The sequence below is a fragment of the Nicotiana sylvestris genome, chromosome 12, assembly GCF_000393655.2.
Source record: "Nicotiana sylvestris chromosome 12, ASM39365v2, whole genome shotgun sequence".
Taxonomy (NCBI): Eukaryota; Viridiplantae; Streptophyta; class Magnoliopsida; order Solanales; family Solanaceae; genus Nicotiana; species Nicotiana sylvestris.
The window spans coordinates 160,174,653-160,198,862 of NC_091068.1; the positions used below are offsets into that span (position 1 = coordinate 160,174,653).

General features: G+C 40.1%; 2 protein-coding genes and 1 long non-coding RNA gene across 3 annotated transcripts; 1 reads left to right on the plus strand and 2 right to left on the minus strand.

Annotated features, from left to right (window-relative positions):
* Positions 1 to 15,592: 15,592 nt before the first annotated feature.
* Positions 15,593 to 16,117, minus strand: LOC104225246 (uncharacterized). The gene has a single exon (XM_009777005.1). It carries the CDS (start codon positions 16,115 to 16,117, stop codon positions 15,593 to 15,595), a length of 525 nt encoding a protein of 174 aa, XP_009775307.1.
* Positions 16,118 to 18,770: 2,653 nt separating this feature from the next.
* Positions 18,771 to 19,647, plus strand: LOC104225245 (uncharacterized). The gene is made up of 2 exons (XR_710550.2): positions 18,771 to 18,867; positions 19,269 to 19,647. It is a non-coding gene; the product is annotated as an uncharacterized lncRNA (long non-coding RNA).
* Positions 19,648 to 21,016: 1,369 nt separating this feature from the next.
* Positions 21,017 to 23,733, minus strand: LOC104225244 (pollen-specific leucine-rich repeat extensin-like protein 3). Its single transcript, XM_009777004.2, has one exon. The coding sequence runs from the start codon at positions 23,670 to 23,672 to the stop codon at positions 21,132 to 21,134; it is 2,541 nt and encodes an 846-aa protein (XP_009775306.2). The 5' UTR covers positions 23,673 to 23,733; the 3' UTR covers positions 21,017 to 21,131.
* Positions 23,734 to 24,210: the final 477 nt, after the last annotated feature.

Below are 24,210 nucleotides of genomic sequence, written 5' to 3' on the forward strand. Positions count from 1 at the left end.
TTCATGACATGATACACAAAGAAATCGAGGTGTACGTCGATGATGTGATCATAAAATCTTGGCGTCAGGAGGACCATGTGGCAGACCTAAGGAGATTTTTCCAAAGACTCCGGAGGTATGATATCAAGCTTAACCCGGCCAAATGCGCATTCGGGGTTCCATCAGGAAAGTTGCTAGGATTCATCGTCAGTCGACGGGGGATTGAGTTAGACCCATCCAAAATTGAATCCATCCGAGATTTGCCACCGCCAAGGAACAAAACAGAGGTAATGAGTTTGCTGGGTAGACTCAATTACATCAGCAGGTTCATCGCTCAACTCACAGCAACTTGTGAGCCCATATTTCGGCTGCTGAGAAAGGATGCTGCGGTAGGTTGGACGGCAGAGTGTCAGGAGGCTTTCGACCAAATCAAAGGGTATCTGTCTAATCCACCCGTATTGGTCCCGCCTAAGCCTGGGAAGCCCTTAATTCTTTACCTGACGGTCCTGGAAAATTCATTTGGTTGTGTACTGGGGCAGCATGATGACACGGGAAGGAAGGAGCAGGCCATCTACTATCTTAGCAAGAAATTCACAGTACATGAGGTCAAGTATACTCAACTCGAGAAAACATGTTGCGCCTTAACTTGGGTAGCTCAGAAGTTGAAGCACTACTTGTCTTCATATACTACTTATCTCATATCCCGTTTGGACCCATTGAAGTATATCTTTCAGAAACCTATGCCCACAGGAAGGTTGGCAAAATGGCAAATTCTACTCACAGAGTTTGATATCGTCTATGTGACGAGGACAGCCATGAAAGCCCAGGCGCTGGCCGACCATCTGGCAGAGAACCCCGTTGATGAAAAATACGAGCCCCTAAGAACGTATTTTCCCGACGAAGAGGTAATGCATACAAATGAGCTGGAGTTACCCGAAGAACCGGGTTGGAAGCTTTTCTTCGATGGAGCTGCAAATGCGAAAGGGGTTGGAATAGGAGCAATACTCATTTCTGAAACAGGACGCCATTATCATGTTACGGCTCAACTACGCTTCTATTGCACCAACAATATGGCCGAGTACGAAGCTTGCATTTTGGGTCTACGATTGGCTGCGGACATGGATGTCCAAGACGTTTTGGTCTTGGGAGACTCGGACCTCTTGGTACATCAGATTCAGGGTAAATGGGAAACGTGAGATCTAAAGCTCATACCATACCGACAATGCTTTTGAGCAAGCGATTTCGATCGGTGAAGTTCAAACATATCCCGAGAGTTCACAATGAGGTTGCGGATGCCTTGGCCACTTTAGCATCAATGCTGCACCACCCTGACAAAATGTATGTTGATCCTCTACACATCCAGGTCCGTGATCAGCACGCTTACTGCAACGCCATAGAAGAAGAAGCAGATGGCGAACCCTGGTTTCATGATATCAAGGAATACCTCAGAATGGGGATATATCCGGAACAGGCCTCTGGAGACCAAAAAAGAGCCCTTCGGCGTTTGTCGAATGGTTTCTTCCTCAGCGGAGGAGTGTTGTACAAAAGAACCCCGGATTTGGGATTGTTGAGATGTATAGATGCCGGTCAAGCCACGACGGTTATGGCAGAGGTACATGCTGGAGTTTGTGGGCCACACATGAGCGGATATGTATTGGCAAGGAAAATCCTTCGAACAGGGTGTTATTGGCTCACCATGGAACACGACTGTATCACTTTCGTGAGGAAATGCCATCAGTGCCAGATACATGGAGATTTGATTCATTCTCCGCCAACAGAGTTACATACGATGTCAGCACCCTGGCCGTTTGTGGCATGGGGCATGGATGTCATTGGGCCCATCGAGCCGGCAGCATCCAACGGTCATAGGTTCATTCTAGTGACCATTGATTACTTCACCAAATGGGTTGAGGCTAAAACCTTCAAGTCGGTAACCAAAAAGGCAGTGGTGGACTTTGTTCACTCCCATATCATCTGCAGATTTGGAATCCCAAAAGTGATCATCACGGATAACGGTGCGAATCTTAACAGCAGCCTGATGAGAGAGGTATGCCAACAATTCAAGATTACCCACCGCAATTCCACCCCATATCGTCCCAAGGCGAATGGAGCGGTCGAAGCAGCCAATAAGAACATCAAGAAGATACTGCGAAAGATGGTGGAAGGATCCAGACAATGGCACGAGAGATTACCCTTTGCTTTGTTGGGTTACCGCACTACCGTTCGGACTTCTGTAGGTACAACTCCTTATTTGTTGGTATACGAAACTGAGGCCGTGATACCAGCGGAGGTCGAAATTCCATCCCTCCGGATTGTCGCTGAAGCTGAGATTGATGATGATGAATGGGTCATAGCTCGATTGGAACAGTTGAGCTTGATAGATGAGAAAAGATTGGTAGCAGTGTGCCATGGTCAGCTATACCAGAAGAGAATGGCGAGAACATATAATAAGAAGGTGCGCCCCAGGAAGTTTGAAGCAGGGCAGCAGGTATTGAAGAAGATCCTCCCACATCAGGTCGAGGCAAAAGGCAAATTCGCCCCAAATTGGCAAGGGCCTTATATCGTGACCAGAGTGTTGTCCAATGGTGCTTTGTGTTTGACAGATATCGAGGGGAGATGTGTCGACATGGCTATCAATTCTGATGCAGTCAAGAGATATTATGCGTAATTTCTTTAATTATGGCAATTATTGGTTCGTTTGTTTGTATTTGGCATTTATTGGATAATGAGATGACGGAGGCAATTCTTTCTTCTATCCAAACACTTTTAACCCTTGCTTCCCCCTTTGAGACTTAAGTTATTCTTCAGTACCCCTCTTTTGGAATCACTAATGGAAAAGAAAAAGAAAAAAAAAGAAAAAAAAGAAAAGAAAAGAAAAGAAAAGAAAAAGAAAAATCTTTAAAGGAAAATGAAAAGAAGGAGAAAGAAAAGGAAAAGAAGATAAAATCATAAGAGATACAAAATAGTGGGAACTACGTTTGACCTGATTCCTCAAAGAGGATACGTAGGCGCCTCACGGCTCGGTCATAGTATGCATCATAGTGTATATAGGATGCATAATGTATATAGTGTGCATAATAGGAACAGTGTGCGTAACGCACATAGCTCAACATAAGTGTAAAAAATAAAATTCCCCAAGCAAGAAAACCGGGGCAGAGGTTATGTTTTAAGTTCCGACAAAGGTTTGATTCCAAAAGTTGTAGCAGATCACCCATCAAATTATTTCATTTTGATAGCCTTTCTTTAGCCCCACACCAAAACCAACATCGACGTCCAAAAGACCTCCCGATCAATATCCAAGAGATGTCAAGTCAGGCAAATAAAGTAGAGAATAACACACCGATCCCCAGCAAAGAAGAGGATCATAAGACTGGGAATGAATTGATGGTCAAAGGAATCTCCAGAAGAGGGGGTCGTATCGACAACACCCCGAGTCCTCGAAAGAAATAAAATGAGAGAGTCTTATCGGTGAAAACCTTCACAGGCACCGAAAGGCGACGTAAGATGAGAGATATAAAATGAGAGAGTCTTATTGGTGAAAACCTTCACAGGCACCATAAGGCGCCGGGAGTTGAGAGAATAGAGAGAGCCCCATTAGTGAAAACCCCTCGAAGGGCACTATGAGGCAACAAGACAGATCAACAAAAAGCGACCACATTCGCAACGAAATGGACACTCATTTATCACCCCCAGCAAGTCAGACCATCGGGCAAATTGATTGATACAAATAGACTGGGTTGGGAATCTATGGTGCACGTCATGATCACGGGGACCAGTCGTGTCCTCCAGATAAGTTCTTCTGAATTTCTTCTCCCACCAAATATTGGTTCAGAAAGATTTTCTCCTTTTCTGTCATTTATTTCTCTTCCTAAAAAATTTTGTCTTAAAAGGAATTTTTCAAAGCTTACTACCAGAGACCGAAGGGGGATTCATCCAATACAGGATAACCCCAACAGCCCTAAAGGCTGGCCCCAGGCAATGCAGTGTTGTGCCCTGCGGTTTTGGGAGGAAGTAAACTCCTAAAGGGAGTGGTTTCGGGAGTAAAAGCAGACTCCCACAGCATGTACTGTAAAGAGAAAGCAGAAAAGGGGATAAATTGAAAACCAATCCCCAGCAGGCCGGAAACCCCCAGCAAGCAATTTTGTCCACCAACCAGTTATGGGGACACAGAGCAAGAAAAAGGAAAGGGAAGGAAAAGCATCCACCGGAAAGGCACCTCTTCCCACCATAAGTGAAACTGACTAAATCCTTTTGTCTGCTGCAGGAAAATAAACATTGACGATGGCAGCAAGACGCGATGCCAGGGAAATCACCAAAACCGGGGCAGAAAATTTTCTGCCAATTGTCAAAAATCTTCTCGGAAGAACGAGGAAACAATTTCAATACTTTTAAGTTCTAGGTCGCCCACCAGTAAAATGCGGGAATACATTTAAGTTCTAGGTCGCCCACCAGTAAAATGCGGGAATACATTTAAGTTCTAGGTCGCCCACCAGTAAAATACGGGAATACTTTTAAGTTCTAGGTCGCCCACCAGTAAAATGCGGGAATACATTTAAGTTCTAGGTCGCCCACCAGTAAAATGCGGGAATACATTTAAGTTCTAGATCGCCCACCAGTAAAATGCGAGAATACATTTAATTTCTAGGTCGCCCACCAGTAAAATGCGGGAATACATTTCAGTTCTAGGTCGCCCATCAGTAAAATGCGGGAATACATTTCAGCTCTAGGTCGCCCACCAGTAAAATGCGGGAATACTTTTCAGTTCTAGGTCGCCCACCAGTAAAATGCGGGAATACATTTAAGTTCTAGGTCGCCCACCAGTAAAATGCGGGAATACATTTCAGCTCTAGGTCGCCCACCAGTAAAATGCGGGAATACATTTCAGTTCTAGGTCGCCCACCAGTAAAATGCGGGAATACTTTTCAGTTCTAGGTCGCCCACCAGTAAAATGCGGGAATACATTTAAGTTCTAGGTCGCCCACCAGTAAAATGCGGGAATACATTTCAGTTCTAGGTCGCCTACCAGTAAAATACGGGAATACATTTAAGTTCTAGGTCGCCCACCAGTAAAATGCGGGAATACATTTAAGTTCTAGGTCGCCCACCAGTAAAATGCGGGAATACATTTCAGTTCTAGGTCGCCCACCAGTAAAATGCGGGAATACATTTCAGCTCTAGGTCGCCCACCAGTAAAATGCGGGAATACATTTAAGTTCTAGGTCGCCCACCAGTAAAATGCGGGAATACTTTTCAGTTCTAGGTCGCCCACCAGTAAAATGCGGGAATACATTTATGTTCTAGGTCGCCCACCAGTAAAATGCGGGAATACATTATGTTCTAGGTCGCCCACCAGTATAATGCGGGAATACATTTTGTCTGTTCATTCCATATTCTAGGTCGCCCACAAGTATAAATGCAGACATGTCATTACCAATAGGAGACGCACTTCCTCAGTTTAGTCTTACCAATAGGAGACGCACTTCCTAGTTTGGCTTTTTCAGGTTATATTTTATTGCAGGAGACGCACTTCCGGAATTGAGATTTGACCCTTAGGAGATGCACTTCCTAGTTTAGTTCATTCCGATTCGACCATAGGAGACACACTTCCTAGTTTGAGTCATTGAGGTTTTATTTTAGCAGACTCATTTGCTAGCAAAAGTTTTTGGTTTTACTCGTAGGAGATGCACACCCTAGCCTAGTCTTTAGTTTACTCATCATTGCATCAGTAATGTAAATGAGTTACAATTTTGCTGACGACTCACAAATCTTCCCAGCACAAACTGGGTTAGGAAATTTTGTTTGTTTTGTTTGTTTTAGTAATCAGGCGTCCACCTGGAGAACAAGGACAAAGAAAGGAAGTAATCAGGCGTCCACCTGGAGAACAAGGACAAAGAAAAAAAGGAAATCAGGCGTCCACCTGGAAAACAAGGACAAAGAAAAGAAGAAATCAGGCGTCCACCTGGAGAACAAGGACAAAGGAAGGAAGAAATCAGGCGTCCACCTGGAGAACAAGGATAAAGAAAAGAAATAGAAATCAGGCACCCACCTGGAGAATAAGAGAATACAATTGAAGTATTGAAGTCAAAAGCCCGCTCATATGAGAAAGGAGCACACTTAGAATCAATAAAGCAGAGGAATACAACAGGAACCCCCCGCAGGAAACAATAAAAGCCCCCAGCACCGGGAAGCAGAAGGCTACAACAAAAATCCCCAGCATTCAACCAAGTTATAAATAGTAGAAGCTCGCCTCAAGAATGCGAGTCAACAGTCTGGGATGATCAACAGAAGCTGGTCACAAAAAAAAAACAAGAAAAAGAGAAAAAAAGAAAAGAAAAAGAAAAGAACCCAAATAACGGAATTGGAGAACAAATGTGGTCTGCTCAAGAACTAGCACCTACAACTAGCAGTATCAAGGTTCAAATCCGAAGTCTGTATGAAGCACCATTCAAGACTCAAGACCAAGTTTCAGAAGACTTACAGATAGGAATCCTTGTAACTAGTAGCCGATAGGCTTAGTTAGTCTTTTTTAGTTTTCATTTTTGTTGTAATGACAGGACCACGGACCGGAAACTCAACGGAACGGAACCTCGATCGGCTCTTCACCTCGGTACACTCTACCATCTCTGCCATTTTTGAACTACACGTGGCCTGATTCCTGTATGACCAAGGATATGTAGGCAGCTCAGATACCAGGGCTCGGTCACATTCCCTCCCTTTCCTTAAGTGTAGTCCGTCCAAGTAATGGTCGGGTCAAAAACACGTCTAGTCGTTCTTTGTCGGAAAACTCTTCGTGTTTCCAGTCAAAGAGGGGCAGCTGTAAGCACGTGATTTTTGACCCTCCCCGAGAATTTTCACATTTTTAGCGTGAATATGTGAAATTGGGTCTAGTATAGCTATTTTAACTATTTTTACTTTATTTCGTTGCAAAAAGAAAAATTACAAAAAATATATATATAAATTTTAGTTTATGTATTTCTCATAAACTTGAAAAAAAAATACAAAAATTGTACTTTATTTTTGTACTTTATATAATTTCGAAAATTACCACAAATATAGTTCTATTAATGTTTTATAGTCATTTTAATTTTGAAAAATACAAAAAATGTTACTTTATATTCTATCTTTATATTAAAAACGAAAATTACAAAAAATAGTTTTATTAGTATTTTATAGTTATTTTAATCTTGAAAAAATATTTAAAAAAGATCTAGTTTTGTGTTAATTATTAGTCTTATTTTTGTAGTTATTTTGCTTACATAATCAGTTAAGCAACGTCGTGTTCCTATTTCTCGGGTCCGGGCAAAAGAATAATATTCGGATTCAAACTACCCGATTTTAGGCCTAATTTCGGATCTAGCCCATAATAATTCGAGTCCACCACACGTGAGGGGACACGCGTGGGGAACACAGACGGAACACCGTACACGGGGAACCCCACCACGCGTGGGGGATACAAGTCTCGAACCCCACCACGCGTGGGGCTCATTTTTCTTGGCAGAAGCTTACAAATGCACGGGCAAAGCTACACAAAAGGGGGACTTGTAATTTTTTTTAAAAAAAGAACGGAGACACTGTTGATCTTCTTCTTGGCAAAGAAGAAGAACCAAACGACCCTAGCGACCAACGGCTCCCACCTCCATCGTCATCACTGCCCGCGCGACCACTCCTCCTCCTCCTAGCTCCATCCAACCAGTCCGGCGATCCTCCATTAAACCCGGCGATCACTGTTCATCTTCTTCCTCAAGAAAAGAAGAAGAATGAACGGAAACCCTAACCACCTGCTTCCACCTCCGTCAAACCACCCAAACAACCACCCCTTCTGCCTCCTCCAAACACCACATCCAAACCCACCACGACCACCGTCGCCCAGCTCCCTTCATCCCGTCACCTTCCCGACTGACCAAACAGTCCCCCAGCCATGGCCGTTACCAGCTAGGCCACCAGCTCCCCGCCACCCGCGAAACCTCTCCAGTTCACCAGCTCCACGCACAGCCCGAACGAAAACCAGCCGTTTCACCATTTCCAGTCCAACGAGTAGCTATCGTTGCGTGCCAAGCAGTCGTTGTTGCGTTTCCGGGCAGCTGTTGGTTGTCGCGATTCTGCCTTGCTGAGTTTTCTGTTTTTCGTCGAGGTCGAGTTTGGTCCGAGCCTTCTGTTTTTTCCGGTGAGGTTGCTTTTGCTCGCCGAGGTGTTTGTCCGAGGTTTCGTCATTGTTTCCTAGTTTAGTGAGGTCAGGTTCGAAGTTCCGTCGGGGGCGCTATTTGTCGTTCTAGGTTTGTCGAGGTTCGAAGGTTAGTGTTCTTCGTCCTTTGTTTCATTTCGTTCGATTCACATATTATGGTTTAAGATGAATGTCAACAATGCAATTTTCGTCGTTTTTGTTAAAAATGTTCATCTTATGATTCGTTACTGCATATGCTTAAAGTAAATGTGAGAACATATTGTGAACTTAAGTTTTTTTACGAGAATGTCTACTTCTATGCATATATTTGTGTTTATTAAGGGAACAATTTGACATCCAGTGATTTGTTGCGAACATATGTGCTCGCATATATTATGTACTCTCGTTGTAATAGGTATGTGAACGTCTGAATGAAAAATCATGACTACTAGCGTTTAAACCTTATTTCTCATTTGTTAGTAATAGAAGTTGGGTTTAATAACAATAACAATACGTTAGCAAAGTTAGGACTAATAGGAACCTTATTAAAATTCTTAGATTTCGGGACGGGCCGTTTAGCAAATTTCACGGCCCTACCCCAAAATAATAATGCACTAGTTGCTTTAGGCGCGACTTTAATAATGTTATCTCCCTAAACTCGGGTGCACATTTATGTGACCCAAATCCAAATCTCAACGGAGTCGAAATATGTCTCTAGTCACGGACACATTGATTGTGGCGTGGTCCGAGATGCATTTCCATGACGTTGTAAATTCCTTTTAATAAAATGAGACGAGCCTCGACAAACAAAAATGTAGAAGCTGCGGGGCCCTCTAAATGCATATATATTAAAATACTTAGAATCCGGGACAGGCCGCTTAGCAAATTTTACGGCCTTCCCCAAAATAACAATACCTTAGTCGCTTTAGGCGTGTCTTAATAATTTATTCTCCTTAATTCGGGTGCACATTTATGTGACCCAAATCCAAATCTCAACCGAGTCGAGATATGTCAATAACCACGGGTGCATTAATTGTGGCGTGGCCCGAGATGCATTTCCATGACGTTGTAAATTCCTTTTAATAATAAAATGAGACGAGCCTCGACAAACAAAAATGTAGAAGCTGCGGGGCCCTCTAAATGCATATATATTAAAATACTTAGAATCCGGGACAGGCCGCTTAGCAAATTTTACGGCCTTCCCCAAAATAACAATACCGTTAGTTGCTTTAGGCGCGTCTTAATAATTTATTCTCCTTAATTCGGGTGCACATTTATGTGACCCAAATCCAAATCTCAACCGAGTCGAGATATGTCAATAACCACGGGTGCATTGATGTAACGTGGTTCGAGATATGTTTTCACGACGTTGCAAGTCCTATAAAAATAACAGTGAATGATAAAAGCGGTTAAAAGATAAAATTGGCACATAAGTTCACATTTGTATAAAATCAGATAATCAAGCCGAATATAACAGTTGAGCGACCGTGCTAGAACCACGGAACTCGGGAATGCCTAACACCTTCTCCCGGGTTAACAGAATTCCTTATCTAGATTTCTGGTACGCAGATTGTAATATTGAGTCATTCTTTTCCTCGATTCGGGATTAAAATTGGTGACTTGGGACACCCTAAATCTCCCAAGTGGCGACTCTGAAATAAATAAATAAATCCCCTTTCGATTGTCCTTTAATTGGAAAAACTCCCTTGCGCCCTCTCGGGTGCGTAAAAAGGAGGTGTGACACACGGTATCACCTTTCGTGCTTTTACTCTCACTTTCAGTATAAATCAATAGATACGGCACAACATCACCCTTCGTGCATTAATTTTCATAATACGGCACAACATTACCCTTCGTGAATTAACACTCACAATATGGCACGACATCACTCTTCGTGCATTAATACTCTCCCTTACCATATAACAATGAACAAGTAACAACAGGGAGATAAAATAACAAGATCAAGCTTTACGTCAACAATGGTTCCACAATACCAATCTCACTTTAGAAACAATCCTCAATTATAAAAAAAAAAAAACCATAAACGCGGTAACAACGATCAATATAATAAGTAACTAGTCTAAGCATGGATAATATGATCAAAGTAAACAACTAATTACAAGGAGCAATCTCACCCGCATGCTTTAACCCAACACCAACGCATAAGTACTCGTCACCTCACATATACGTTATACCCAACATCTAAACATGTAGCACACAGATAAACAAGTCCTAATCCCTCAAGTCAAGGTTAACCACGACACTTACCTCACTCCAAGAATCAATTCAAAGCTCAACCACAACTTTGCCTTTCAAACAAACCTCCGAACCAATAAAATCTAGCAAATTACCAACCAAACGATTCAAATTAAGCCTTAGGAACTACCCACGATTGCAAAGGATTCAATTTAGGTCATTATTGAAAAAGTCAACAAAAGTCAACTCCCAGGCCTGCTTGGTCCAAATCCGAAATTCAGACCAAAACCCGATTACTCATTCACTCCCGAGCTCGGTTATGTAATTTATTTTGAAATCCGACCTCAATTTGAGGTCTAAATCTCAATTTTATAAAAATTCCTAATTCTACCCAAACCCCCAATTTCCACCATGAAAACACTAGATTTTTGGTTGAAAACTTGTGACATGTAATGAAAGATTGAAAGAAAATAGGTTAGAATCACTTATCAATGATTTGGGGAAGAAGGGTGCTTGGGAAAATTGCCTCTAGGGTTTTCTTATTTTGAATATTTGAAGAATGAACAAAAATTCCGTTTCTCAACTATTTGATCAGTCGCAGGTATCGCATTTGCGATCTGGGGTTCGCAAATGCGAACCCCACAAATGCGAAGAAACAACCGCAATTGTGAAGCTCTCCTATTTTTGCTGTCATCTCATTTGCGATGATTTGTTCGCAAATGCGAACATTGATCTTCTGCAAATGCGACCATTTGATCGCAATTGCGATCACTATACTCCCCTGTCCCACTTTTTCGCAAATGCGAACTTAAGGTGCCCAACTACTCTTTGCAAATACGAGGAGTTGCTCGCAAATGCGAACCTATCAGAGGTCGCAAATACGAAGCCTGACCTCGCAATTGGGATTTGCGAGGTCTGAGGCCTGCACCAGAATTGGAACACACCAGCACATTCCTAAGTCCAAATTTCACTCTATAGCCTATCCGAAACTCATCCAAGCCGTTGGGGCTCTAAACCAACTATGCACACAAGTCTAAAAACATCATACGAACTTGCTCATGCGATCAAATCACCAAAATAACACCTAGAACTACGAATTGAACATTAAATCAAAGAAAATTTTCAAGGAAAACTCATGAACTTTTATTTTCACAATGGACGTCTGAATCACGTCAAACCAACTCCGTTTCTCACTAAATTTGACAGACAAGTCATAAATATAATAATGGTCCTATATCGGGTTCCGAAACCAAAATATGGACCCGATATCAATAAAGTCAAACATTTGTCAAACTTTTAAAGTCATTAAGCTTTTAAACTTTCAAATTTCAACAAAGTACGATAACTCGGGCTAGGGACTTCCGAATTTGATTATGGACATACATCCAAGTTCAAATCACGATACAGACCCACCGGGACCGTCAAAATACGAATCCAGGTCCGTTTGCTCAAAACGTTGACCGAAGTCAACTCAAATGGATTTTAAGGCAAAAATTTCATATTTTCTCAGTTTTTAACATAAAAGCTTTTCGGAAAAACACTTGGATTGCGCATATCGATGGGGGTTAAAATGAGGCATTGAAGGCTTCAAATCATAAAATTAGGTTCTACAACATAAGATGACCTATCGGGTCATCATATTTTTCTTTTTTTCCCTTAAAGATTTCTTTTAGTCCAAATTTTTTTTTTTTTTAAAAAAGAAAACCGAGCAAAACTCCCAAAAGCATGCTAGTCACCTTGGTTACTGTCCCTTTCTTTCACCCATTTAAACAGCTTTTTAATTGGTTTACTTGCTCAGTGAAGTGATTTTGGTCAAACACACTAACATCTCTTATTAAAATATTTTTGGTCAAATTACAATCAACATCCTTATCGACTTGCTTAGCACCTGGCTTTGCTCCATTGGATAAGCTTTAGTCAATCTCATAGATTCAATAAACAAAGGATGAGAACAATTCAATACATGGAATATGCAGAATTGGAATACATTCTTAGACTGAAAATGATGTAAAGTAATATCTATTGCTTGACTACTTTTACTTTCACAGTGAAACATGTAAATTGACAAATAATAAGATTATATATACGAGTATATAAACATTGAAACTTTCAAAAAAAGTAATTAGCATGCTTTTGGAAATTTTGATCGTGTTTTTTTTATGACTTTGGATTAAAAGAAATCTTTAAGAGAAAAAAGAAAAAATATAATAATACGTTTTTTTGGGTTAAAATTCTAAGTCTTACCGGAAAATATTATATAAGAAGGTTATCGTTCCATTCAAAAGGTGAAGGAGGTATTGTTTCTCAGCCCTTAAACGTTAAAGGGGTAAAATAAATTTTACTCTGTATTTATTTATCTTAAAAATCGGATCTTAAATCAGGTCAACCCATTGCAAATATTGGAGGCAATCAATGCATATTATCCTCGGATCAAGATCGATCTCATTCTAAGAACTTGAATGCATTTTCGATTTTGGAAGGTGTGAGAGAGAAATTGATTTAAAATAATATGTTGCATTATTTATAGAGGTAGAATAGCCCGGCAAGACTTATCTTGTATATGAAGCAAGTTAATAAATAAGAAAACAATTATAATCCATGGAAGAGAATTTTATAAATTCAAGCCTCTGAAAAGAATAGTTTAATCACCATATTTAATTAAGTTGCAAAATGCTATAGATAAGGTACAACGTTAATCATGTATCTGGAGTAATAATCGGATCTATAAATCAGGTCAACTCCTTTTAATTGGGACAATAATTGGAAGCACTAATTTAATACTACACATTATGTCCTGATCAAGATCTCAGCCTATCTATTACAACAATGACAACCCATTAAAATCCCACGGGTAAGGGTCTGGGAGGGTAATGTGTACGTAAATCTTACCCCTACCCTGATGGAGTAGAGACGTTGTTTCCGGTAGACCCTCGGTTCAAGAAACGAAAAAGACAAAAAAATAATATATCAGTACTATCATCAGAAACAATAGAAATAATAACATTATTATAAAAACCAGAAAATAGTTGAAATACAAAAATAATAACCAGTAAATAAAGCCCAGTACTATGAAAAACGGGAGAATAGTGTGAACATAACATTAACCACTAGCGATCTAGGACAAACCCTATCAGACTAGCCTTACACCCGAAACGAAGTAGAAAAATGCTCAACTACCTCCTAACGTACAACCCTAGTGCTCGATCTCCACACTTTCCTATCAAGGGCCATGCCCTCGAAAATCTGAAGTCACGCTATGTCCTGCCTGATCACCTCTCCCTAATACTTCTTAGGCCTCCATCTACCTCTTCTTGTACCCGCCAAAGCTAATTGCTCACACATTCTTACCGGTACATCAGGGCTTCTCCTCCGCACATGCCCAAACCATATGAGTCTCGCTTCCCGCATCTTGTCATCTATTGGAACCACGTCCACCTTCTCCCAAATATCTTCATTCCTAATATTATCTATCCTAGTGTGCCCGCACATACACCTCAACATCCTCATTTCTGCTACTTTCATCTTCTGTATATGTGAGTTCTTAACCAGCCAACACTCTACCACATACAACATGGCATGTCTAACCACAACGCTATAAAACTTACCTTTGAGTATCAATGAAATTTTCTTATCACACAGGGCTCCAGATGCTAACCTCCATTTCATCCAACCCACCCCTATACGGTGTGTGAGATCCTCGTCGATCTTTCCGTCCTCTTGGATAACTGACCCAAGTTACTTAAAACTGCTTCTCTTGGGGATGACCTATGATCCAAGCCTCACGTCCATGCCTTCTTCCCTCGACTTGGTGCTGAACTTGCACTCCAAGTATTTTGTCTTAGTCCTGCTCAACTTAAAACCTTTAGACTCAAGGGCCTGTCTCCAAACCTCCAGCCTCTCGTTAACACCGCCTCGCGTCTCATCAGTCAGAACTATGTCATCAGTGAATAGCACACACCATGGCACCTCCCCTTGAATATGTCATATAAGTGCGTCCGTCACTAGGGCATATAAGAATGGGTTGAGCGCAGATCCTTGATGTAACCCTATAACAACCGAGAAATGCTCTAAGTCGCCTCTCACTGCTCTAACCCGAGTCTTAGCTCCTTAATATATGTCCTTGATCGCTCTAATTAAGTTACTGGCACACCGTTTACCTCCAAGCATCTCCAGAGAACCTCCCTAGGGATTTTGTCATACGCTTTCTTCAGGTCAATAAACACCATATGCAGATCCTTCTTCCTATCCCTGTATTGTTCCACCAACCTCCTAATAAGGTGGGTAACTTTTGTGGTTTAATGACTCGGCATGAACCCGAACTGGTTGTCAAATATAAACACCGTCCTCCTCACCCTCACTTCCACCACCCTATCCCAAACTTCCATAGTATGACCTAGTAACTTGATACTCCTATAGTTGTTAAAACTCTGGATATCACCTTTGTTCTTGTACAACGGTACCATCGTACTCTACCTCGACTCATCCAACATCCTCTTTGTCCTGAAAATAACATTAAATAGCTTAGTCAGCCATTTCAAGCATGCTCTACCCACAAACCTCCAAATTCTACTGTAATTTTGTCTCGCCCGATTGCTCTTCCCATACTCATCTTACACATAGCCTCCATGACCTCCTCAACCTTAATACTCCTACAATATCTAAAGTCTCGGTGACACTCCAAATTCCCCAAGTCACCTAGCATAATATCCCGACCCCCTCTTCATTTAGAAGTCTATGAAAGTAAGTTTGCCATTTTTGCTTAATCTGAGCCTCCCCCATCAATACTCTACCGTCCTTGTGTTTGATACACCTCACTTGATCCAGATCCCTAGCCTTCCTCTCTCTCCCCTTAGCCAGCCGAAATAACTTTTTATCCCCGCCTTTGTCCCCTAATTCCTCGCACAACCGGCCAATCACTGTAGTCTTGGCCTCCGTGACCGCCAACTTCACCTTCTTCCTCACTACCTTATACCTCTCCATGTTCTCTCTCTTCTCTTCCTCGCCTGAGCTCCCTATTAGCTTCAAGTATGTCGCCTTCTTCACTTCCACTTTGCTTTGGACCATATCACTCTACCACCAGTTGCCTTTGTGCCCGCCAGAGAAACCCTTCGAGACCCCTAACACCTCTCTCGCCGCCTCCCTTAAATAGTTTGCCGTCGTCATCCACATAGCGCTCGCATCCTTACTACTCTTCGAGGCTCCCATAGCTGATAGCCTCCTCTCCAACTCCTAAGCTTTATCCTTAGTCAAGGCTCCTCACCTGATCCTCGTTCGTCCTCGAACAGACCTCTTCTTCCTCCTTATCATGATACCAGCGTCCTTCACCAAGAGCCTATGTTGCGTTGGGAGTGTCTCGCCCGAGATAACCTTGCAATCCTTGCACAATCCTCTATCGCACCTCCTGAGGAGGAGATAATCAATCTGAGTCTTTGCCACCGTACTTTGGAAAGTAACCATATGCTCTTCCCTCTTCGGAAAATTAGAGTTCGTAATCACCAGTTCAAATACTTTAGCGAAATCCAATAGCGAAGTTCCTCCTCCGTTCCTATCCCCAAAAATGAAGCCTCCATGTACCTCGCCATAGCCACCAACAGTCGACGTTATATGTCCAGTGAAATTCGCTCCTATAAATAACCTCTTAGCAAGCGAAATACTACGCACAATCTCATCGAACCCCTCCCAGAAGCGCCTTTTAACCTCCTCATCCAAGCTCGCTTGCGGCGTGTAAGCGCTAACGATATTTAGGGTGCACTCTCCGACCACTAACTTAATAGGCACCATTAATCTATCATTCACCCGCCTAGCTACTAACGCATATTTTTATTTTTATTTTATTTTGGGAGGTCTGAGAGAGAAAGAGAGGTTAAATAATAGGGTATATGTTATATTTTTTAGGGAGGATAGCTTGGCAAGACTTGAACATTATTGTAGTTAATTCTTCTAATACCAATGATCACAACTTCCAAAAAATGTTATTTGAAATATAGAGTTGTGTTTGGAATAAATTTCAGTTTGGGTTGTTTTTGAAGTTTTGTGAGTGATTTGAGTGAAAATTTTGAAAAACAGTTTTTTGAAGTTTTTAAAATTTTCGAAAACTTTCAAAATGTTTTTTTTTTTTTTTTTTTATGTCCGAACGGGCTCTTAGTATCAGGCACCGCATATTTTCACAAAAAATATTTACGTTTAAGTTTTTAGCTTCTTGATTATGAGCAAGACCAAACTAACGAATTCGACTAATTAAATTAGACGGACAATTATGTTCTTTTTAAAAATGTAGGTTATAAATGTAAAATGACAACTTGAAATTAGAATATATTTGTTATTAAAGCTTGATTAGATCGTTTACAAATTTTAATATAAAGCTTGATTTACCCAAAAGTACTGTATAAAGATAAACCATTAGTGTGCGCAATAATATACATTTCAAGCAATTGAAACACTGAATAATAACTTTTATATCCTTATAAAACTAAGTAATACCTTCAACTTAGTACAAAAGGTATAAATTACAAGGTTAGTCATGGGATTTTTAATTGATTTTGTAGATACATATATCTACTGTAATCACATTATACAAAGTCAATGTCTAAATTAACTAATACATGTATCACCACATTATTCCATCATAAGCGGATGCATTAACCAAGCTTTTCTTCTTTCCTCTCATGAAGCTCGCAATCAAGGAAGTGAATAATCCAATACAATAAATAATATTTTTCAGGATATAATAACACTTGCTCTCTTAAAATTTCCTACAATTGTTATGCTCGATCAAAATCAATTTTTTTTACAAATTACTAAAGTTTTTTCAAAATCAATCAAGATCGCTCATGTCCAGAAGATGAAGGTAGTAGAGATGAGGATGTTGAGATGGATTTGCGGGCACACCAGATTAGATAGGATCAGAAATGAAGTTATTCGCGACAAGGTGGGTGTGACCCCTATTGAAGACAAGATGCCGGAAGCGCGGGTTAGGTGCTTTGGTCATGTGAGGAGGAGGAGCGCAGACGCCCCGACGAGGAGGTGTGAGAGGTTGACATTGGAGGGCCTACGAAGAGGTAGAGGTAGGTCTAAGAAGAGGTGAGAAGAGGTGATTAGGCAAGACATGGCACAACTTCAGCTGACCGAGAACATAACCTTTGATAGGAATGTATGGAGGTCGAGGATTAGGGTAGTAGAGTAGGTACAGTAGTCTAGAGTGTTCATAACAGTAGTATTGACGTGCAGTATCGCTTTCTGTTGGTAATAGATTTTTATGACTAAGTTGTTTTCTTTCATTGTTGATCATCTTACTGGCTTGTTGTTTTTATTCTGCTTTTTATATGGCTTTTTGGTACTGTCCCTTCTTGTCTATAATTTTATTATTGTGGTGCTTATGCTTTCCTGAGCCGAGGGTCTATTGGAAATAGCCTCTCTATCCTCACAAAGTAAGGTAGGGTCTGTGTACATACTACCTTCCCCAGACCTTACGGTGTGGGATAATATTGGATATGTTATTGTTGTACTAAAGTTTTTTCATTTATTAAGGCCCAATATCCATTCTTCGTCTGAACATTGTTCCCTACTTCCCTTTGACTCTTGGATATATTTTATAGTTAATTAGAGTATGCAATCTTTTCTTTCTTTAGGACGACTCTGCAGTTTAATTTTTTTACTTTTACTTTTTTAACTCATCGATTGAAATAGATATTTTTAGCGTGAGATCCAAATGGTAAACTCTTACCAAGACATTAGAACCTATTATTGATTTTCACATTTTTTTATTATCTTAGTAAGGGGATAATTTCTTACTAGACTAGCATAACATTTTTACGTATTTTGAGTTTTCATTTGGCTAGAAACTTGCAAGTCAACTAACTAAGAAGGCATGGGAGAACAAAACTAAGAAGGTGACATTCATGCCTTTTTTTTAAGGTAAACATTAAATATAATATGTGGATAACTCAATAAGGCTTCTAAGGATTTCTGCGGAGTATATTTATATATTTTATTGTGTTAACTAAATAATAAAAAATATTCATCATTTTTAGGTACCTAATTTAAGTTTTATTTTAAACTCAAATATACTTTTTAAATAATATTTGTGATTTAAAAAAAAAACTATACTCACTAATATCGATACACGAATGACGCGTGTAACCCGAAACTAGTTATTTTAATTGAGACAATTGAAAGCACTAATTAATGCACATTACTTCTTGATCCAGATGTCTATTGTCTAATTCTAACTATTTTATTACAATTTTAAATTTTGGGAGGTTGGAGAGAGAAAGAAACATGAAACAATATACTATTGCATTATTGGGGTTTGGAATGATAGCCTGGCAAGACTTTAACATAAAACAAGCTGAAAAATAGTATCAAAACAATATAAAACAATTATATCCCATGGTTGAGAGGCCTATAAATTCAAGCCTTTGGAAAGGAATGAAAACTCAAACAAAAACTTCAAGTAGGCCTGAAGTACTATCTTACTATGGCGATGTTTAAACTTGGTTTGGTTCTCACTATTCTTCTCCTGGCAACTACATGTTAGTATCCCTTTATCTTTATCTCTAAATTATTATTGTGTTGTCATTAACTCGTTCTGTATATGATATAAAATAAAAGGGACAGTCCAGTGCACAAAGTATCCCGTATTTTTGCAGTATTCGGGGAATGGCCGCATTCCAAGGATTGTGATGTAGACAGTCTACCCTAATGCAAGCATTAGTGGTTGCTTCCATCGCTCGAACCTCTGACCTATATGTTACAGGAAGACAACTTTACTGTTGCTCCAAAACTCTCGTTCTAAATGATATACAATATACACATATTTGATATGTATGCATGAATATGCATGCGTTCCTATGTATTGCGATTGATTGTTTTGCTTTTCATGTTATACTTGTCATCTTTTAATTTTGATAATTATATCGGTGAAATATTTCAGTTAATATGGTGTGGCTATCAAACACACATGTGGATGCTGCACGAAATGCTGATATGGATATTTCAGGACTGGAGAGGAGACTACTGCCACAACTTAATTCCTGGATTACCTGTAACAACAAATGCATCGTAAATAGTGATTGTCATGGTTGCTGGTTTTGCTGCACATGTACAACTTGGAAGTTATGCGGATATATTGCTTGAACGTAGTATATTACTGATCAATTGCAACAAACTCTGCAAAATCCTCGCTATGGGTCTGTGTTTCCGTGTGGTTTGATTACTGTTTTTATTTTGTTTTCATGCTTTGTATAATAATGAAGTCAAGTGAAGTGCTTTCTCTATTGTAAGGAATAATAATGTATTACCGCTTGTTTGGATGGTTGCTACTGTATTACACTTGTTTGTTTTAATTGTTACTTAAATTTTATATATTATATTGTATCGTTAAATCCATCATTACGTAACAACAAAAAGTGTCACCTTATGAAACGACTGATTTGGTGAAGTCGTATCGTTACCTTATTTTTTCTCTCAATCTTGCCTTTCCTTATTATTAAATAATTATATTTTATCTTTTACCCTACCTTTTCATGTAATAAGTCTACCTCGTTACCTTATTTTTTCTTTATAATATTACAAGTTTATTCTTCATATTATTGGTGCATGACAATAAAACGGCAGCAAATAATATAATCTTTTCAAACATTGTATACATTAAAACAATACGATATAATACAATATAATATAATAGAATACTATACTATACTATATTATACATTATGAAACGATACATAACAAGAATCCAAACAAGCTGTTAGCTGTGAAAGTTGATTGGATTAGCCTTTAATTTTATCCTTTTTTATGACTGATCATATATTTGCCGGATTGTTTAATGAATTTACCGCATTTCAAAAGTCACTCAAGATTCGTTTAATGAAGCCAAGAGTTCCTAAAATTACGTATAATATTTTTATTAATTTGAAGTAGTAGTTACTCTAACAACAATAACAACGACAAACAAATAGTATAGAAAATAAGTTAAAGACTAAAAGCTGAAAACTTAAAAGAGAAACTTGTGGTTTAATTCAAAGATTAAAATTAAGTTGGTTTATGTTGTGACAAATAGAGAAAATTGTGCGCTATTTTATAATTTACTCTCTAAATAAACGATAAAAAGGTCATTAACTTCCGCTGGCGGTGGTATTATGGATTAAAAAATAGTTATTCATCCATATTATCTATTAAAACTGATCGGGTAATGAATTTTTTAAAATTGGCTAATCAATTGATTTAACTTTTACATTTGTAAAGAGGGAGTTTATCAAGTTTGGGAGATTAGGAATTCTTCCAAAAATGATCATATTCAAAAAGCCATGGGTGATAATATGGATATCCATATTATCCGTCGGTTAATCCATTCTTTATTTATATTAAATATGAGTTAGGTCGAATATTTTATCTGTTTTTGCATTATTCATTTTTACCCTCCCATATCCGTCCCGACGTGTTCGTTCGCCACCCCTAATTTCTACTAAAGTTTTATTGACAGCAAATGAATTTAAGCTTATTTCTTCTTATTAAAAACACGTTAGCTAATAGAGTAGAACAAGAAATCATAGAAGCATGTCCAAAACTTAGTATATAAAAGTAAATTGAACATATTTTGTTCAATTAGCACATTCGAAGATCAAATCCAAATATAGCAAAGTGCAAAGATAAAGATTAATTAATAAAAAGAAGATGGCCTAAGAAAAATAAAATTTCTTTGATTGTGTAAGTTTAAATGTCGATGTGTACATATTTCTTTGAACTAATTTTGTTTGTCAAGATGAATAAGAGAGATGTTAGTAATGCGTCCCCTTTAGTAACCAGGGAAAATTGGTGGTGGTGGTGATGCGTAAATTGATCCCAAGTTTGGAGGAAGGATAACATCCTCGAAAACAGGTGGAGGGGGAGATGCCAATGGAGCAGGAGGTGGTGATTGAACAGGTTTAGGTGGAGGTGGGGAGTGGACTGGTGGAGGAGGAGAAAAGACGGGAGGTGGTGGTGAGTGAACTGGTGGCGGTGGAGAATGAACTGGAGGAGGTGGGGAGTGAACTGGTGGTGGTGGTGGAGAGTGAACTGGAGGAGGTGGTGAATGAACTGGTGGTGGTGGGGAGTGAACTGGAGGTGGAGGTGATGGTACTAGCGGTGGAGGAGAGTGGACTGGTGGTGATGGGGAGTGAACTGGAGGAGGAGGTGATGCCGCTGGTGGTGGAGGAGAGTGGACTGGAGGCGGCTGTGGTTTTGGACTTGGCACTGGTGGTGGAGGAGAGTGGACCGGAGGCGCCTGTGGTTTTGGACTTGGCACTGGAGGTGGAAGTGATGCCACTGGTGGTGGTGGAGAGTTGACTAGAGGTGGCTTTGGTTTTGGACTTGGCACTGGAGGTGGAGGTGATGCCACTGGTGGTGGTGGAGAGTTGACTAGAGGTGGCTTTGGTTTTGGACTTGGCACCTCTGGATGTGGAGGTGATGCCACTGGTGGTGGTGGAGAGTTGACTGGAGGTGGCTTTGGTTTTGGACTTGGCACCTCTGGAGGTGGAGGTGATGCCATTGGTGGTGGTGGAGAGTTGACTGGAGGTGGCTTTAGTTTTGGACTTGGGACTGGTGGTGGAGGTGATGCCACTAGTGGTGGTGGAGAGTGAACCGTAGACGGCTGTGGTTTTGGACTTGGCGCTGGTGGTAGAGGTGATGCCGCTGGTGGTGGTGGAGAGTGAACCGGAGGTGGCTTTGGTTTTGGACTTGGCACTGGAGGTGGAGATGATGCCACGGGTGGTGGTGGAGAGTGAACCGGAGGTGGATTTGGTTTTGGACTTGGTACTGGTGGGGGCGGTGATGCCACGGGTGGTGGTGGAGAGTGAACCGGAGGTGGTTTTGGTTTTGGACTTGGCACTGGAGGTGGAGATGATGCCACGGGTGGTGGTGGAGAGTGAACCGGAGGTGGCTTTGGTTTTGGACTTGGCACTGGAGGTGGAGCTGATGCCACGGGTGGTGGTGGAGAGTGAACCGGAGGTGGTTTTGGTTTTGGACTTGGGACTGGCGGAGGCGGTGATGCCACGGGTGGTGGTAAAGGTGAAATCTTGGGTGGATTAGACTTAGGTGGTTTTGGGGTTGAAGGAGTTCTTTTGGGTGGCATAGGGGGATTTGGATCCTTTGGTGCCGGTCCTTCTTTATTAGCTCTACATTTATCTTTACTGCAATCCACAGGTTTGCTCAAAACAGATTGACAATCTTTCTCTTTTCTTTGGTCTGGTCTTCCTCCTAAACAATTTTCCTTATCTTCTACCACAAGATTTTTCTTAAGCGGTGGTGCACAAGTTTTGTCCAAGGCATCAAAATAATTGTAAGAAAATGTGAAATTAGCCAAATTTGGTAAGGTGCAAATAGCCTCTGGAACTTCTCCAATAAACATGTTTGATGCAATATCAAGAACTTGAACTTTCTGCATGGATTTCAAACCCTGAGGCAAGGATCCAACAAACTTATTTCTGCTGATATCGAAAATCGTTAAGCTCTTGAGCTTAGCGATTTCGTCTGTAACACAACCAGAGAGATTGTTGTTGGTGAAAACAAGCTCATCTAATGTGTTTTCCATTTTGCCAATACTATGAGGGATACAACCATGGAATTTATTGTTAGCCAAAACCACAACTGAGGCATTGGAATTGCCAATATTTGGAGGAATGGTAGAATGGAAACGATTATTGTTTAGGAAAATAGCATCAAGATTCTTGTCAAATAATTCAGAAGGCACTGATCCTTCAAAATCATTGTACCTAAGATCAAGATATTTAAGATTTGGCAACTCTAGCACAACTTTAGGGAATGGCCCCACAAATCGGTTGTTACTGAAATCAATCTCATCTAAAAGTTTAAGATTCGTAATGCTCTTAGGGACAATTCCACAGAATCGATTAGAATTAATGTGAATAAGACTAACATCGGCTAGGAACCCGAGCTCAACAGGGAGATGCCCCGCGATGTCTGCATGATTAAGATCAATACCAGCAACAACAGAGATGTTGGGATCATCTAATGCATTGTCACAAAAGACACCATTATATGCACAAACATCAGGACCTTCCCAATTATTAGTAAAATTTGATGGATCAGAGTAAATAGCTTTTTTCCAAGCTTGAAGAGCAATGTAAGCTTTCTTTAGCCTACCATTTGCAAATGTCAACTTAATGTTCTTTTCATATTCAACTAGATTTGGAAGATCACCCGTGCCAGCCGTGAGCTGACGACGAGCGATGAAAGCGGCTTCATTATCAGTCAATGCAAAAGAAAAAGATGAAAAAGATACAAGATTGAGGAGAAGAAGAAAGCAACCTAAGGCCTTTATGTTTGGTGGATTAGCCATTTTTGTTTAAGATCCCCTAAGTCAGACCCAAGGCTGCTTATAGGAATCATGTTGGGAAGGAAAATGGATGGTGTTATATGGAGGTAGAAGGAGGATGGTTCAAGGTTGAGAGTTAGTTGATGTTTTTTGAATTAGCTCCACAAAATTTTGAGGGTTGTAAAGAATTTGATAGACAATTTTTTAGGAGATAGAATTTTTGATGACCATCTTTTAACCTATTGACAGGGAAAATCACCAATTATGTTTTTACTATTTACCGTCTCAAACTAGTGGATATTAATATTTAAACAACTTGATTTAATTTTTTGTGTATGGTAATATTTTCTTATTCTCTTATCAAAACTTAGAAATATTGACGGCATAATAAATCATGGAATAATACATAAACGTTTGACAATGCAGTACCTTTTTTTTGGGCAGACTTTGATTCTTTTCTACTTTGTTTTCTCTTTTTTGTCCACCCTCGAAGTGACTAGTTGGACTTATAACTATAATCAACATTATGTACTATTTACTAAAATAAAAAATATTTCACTTT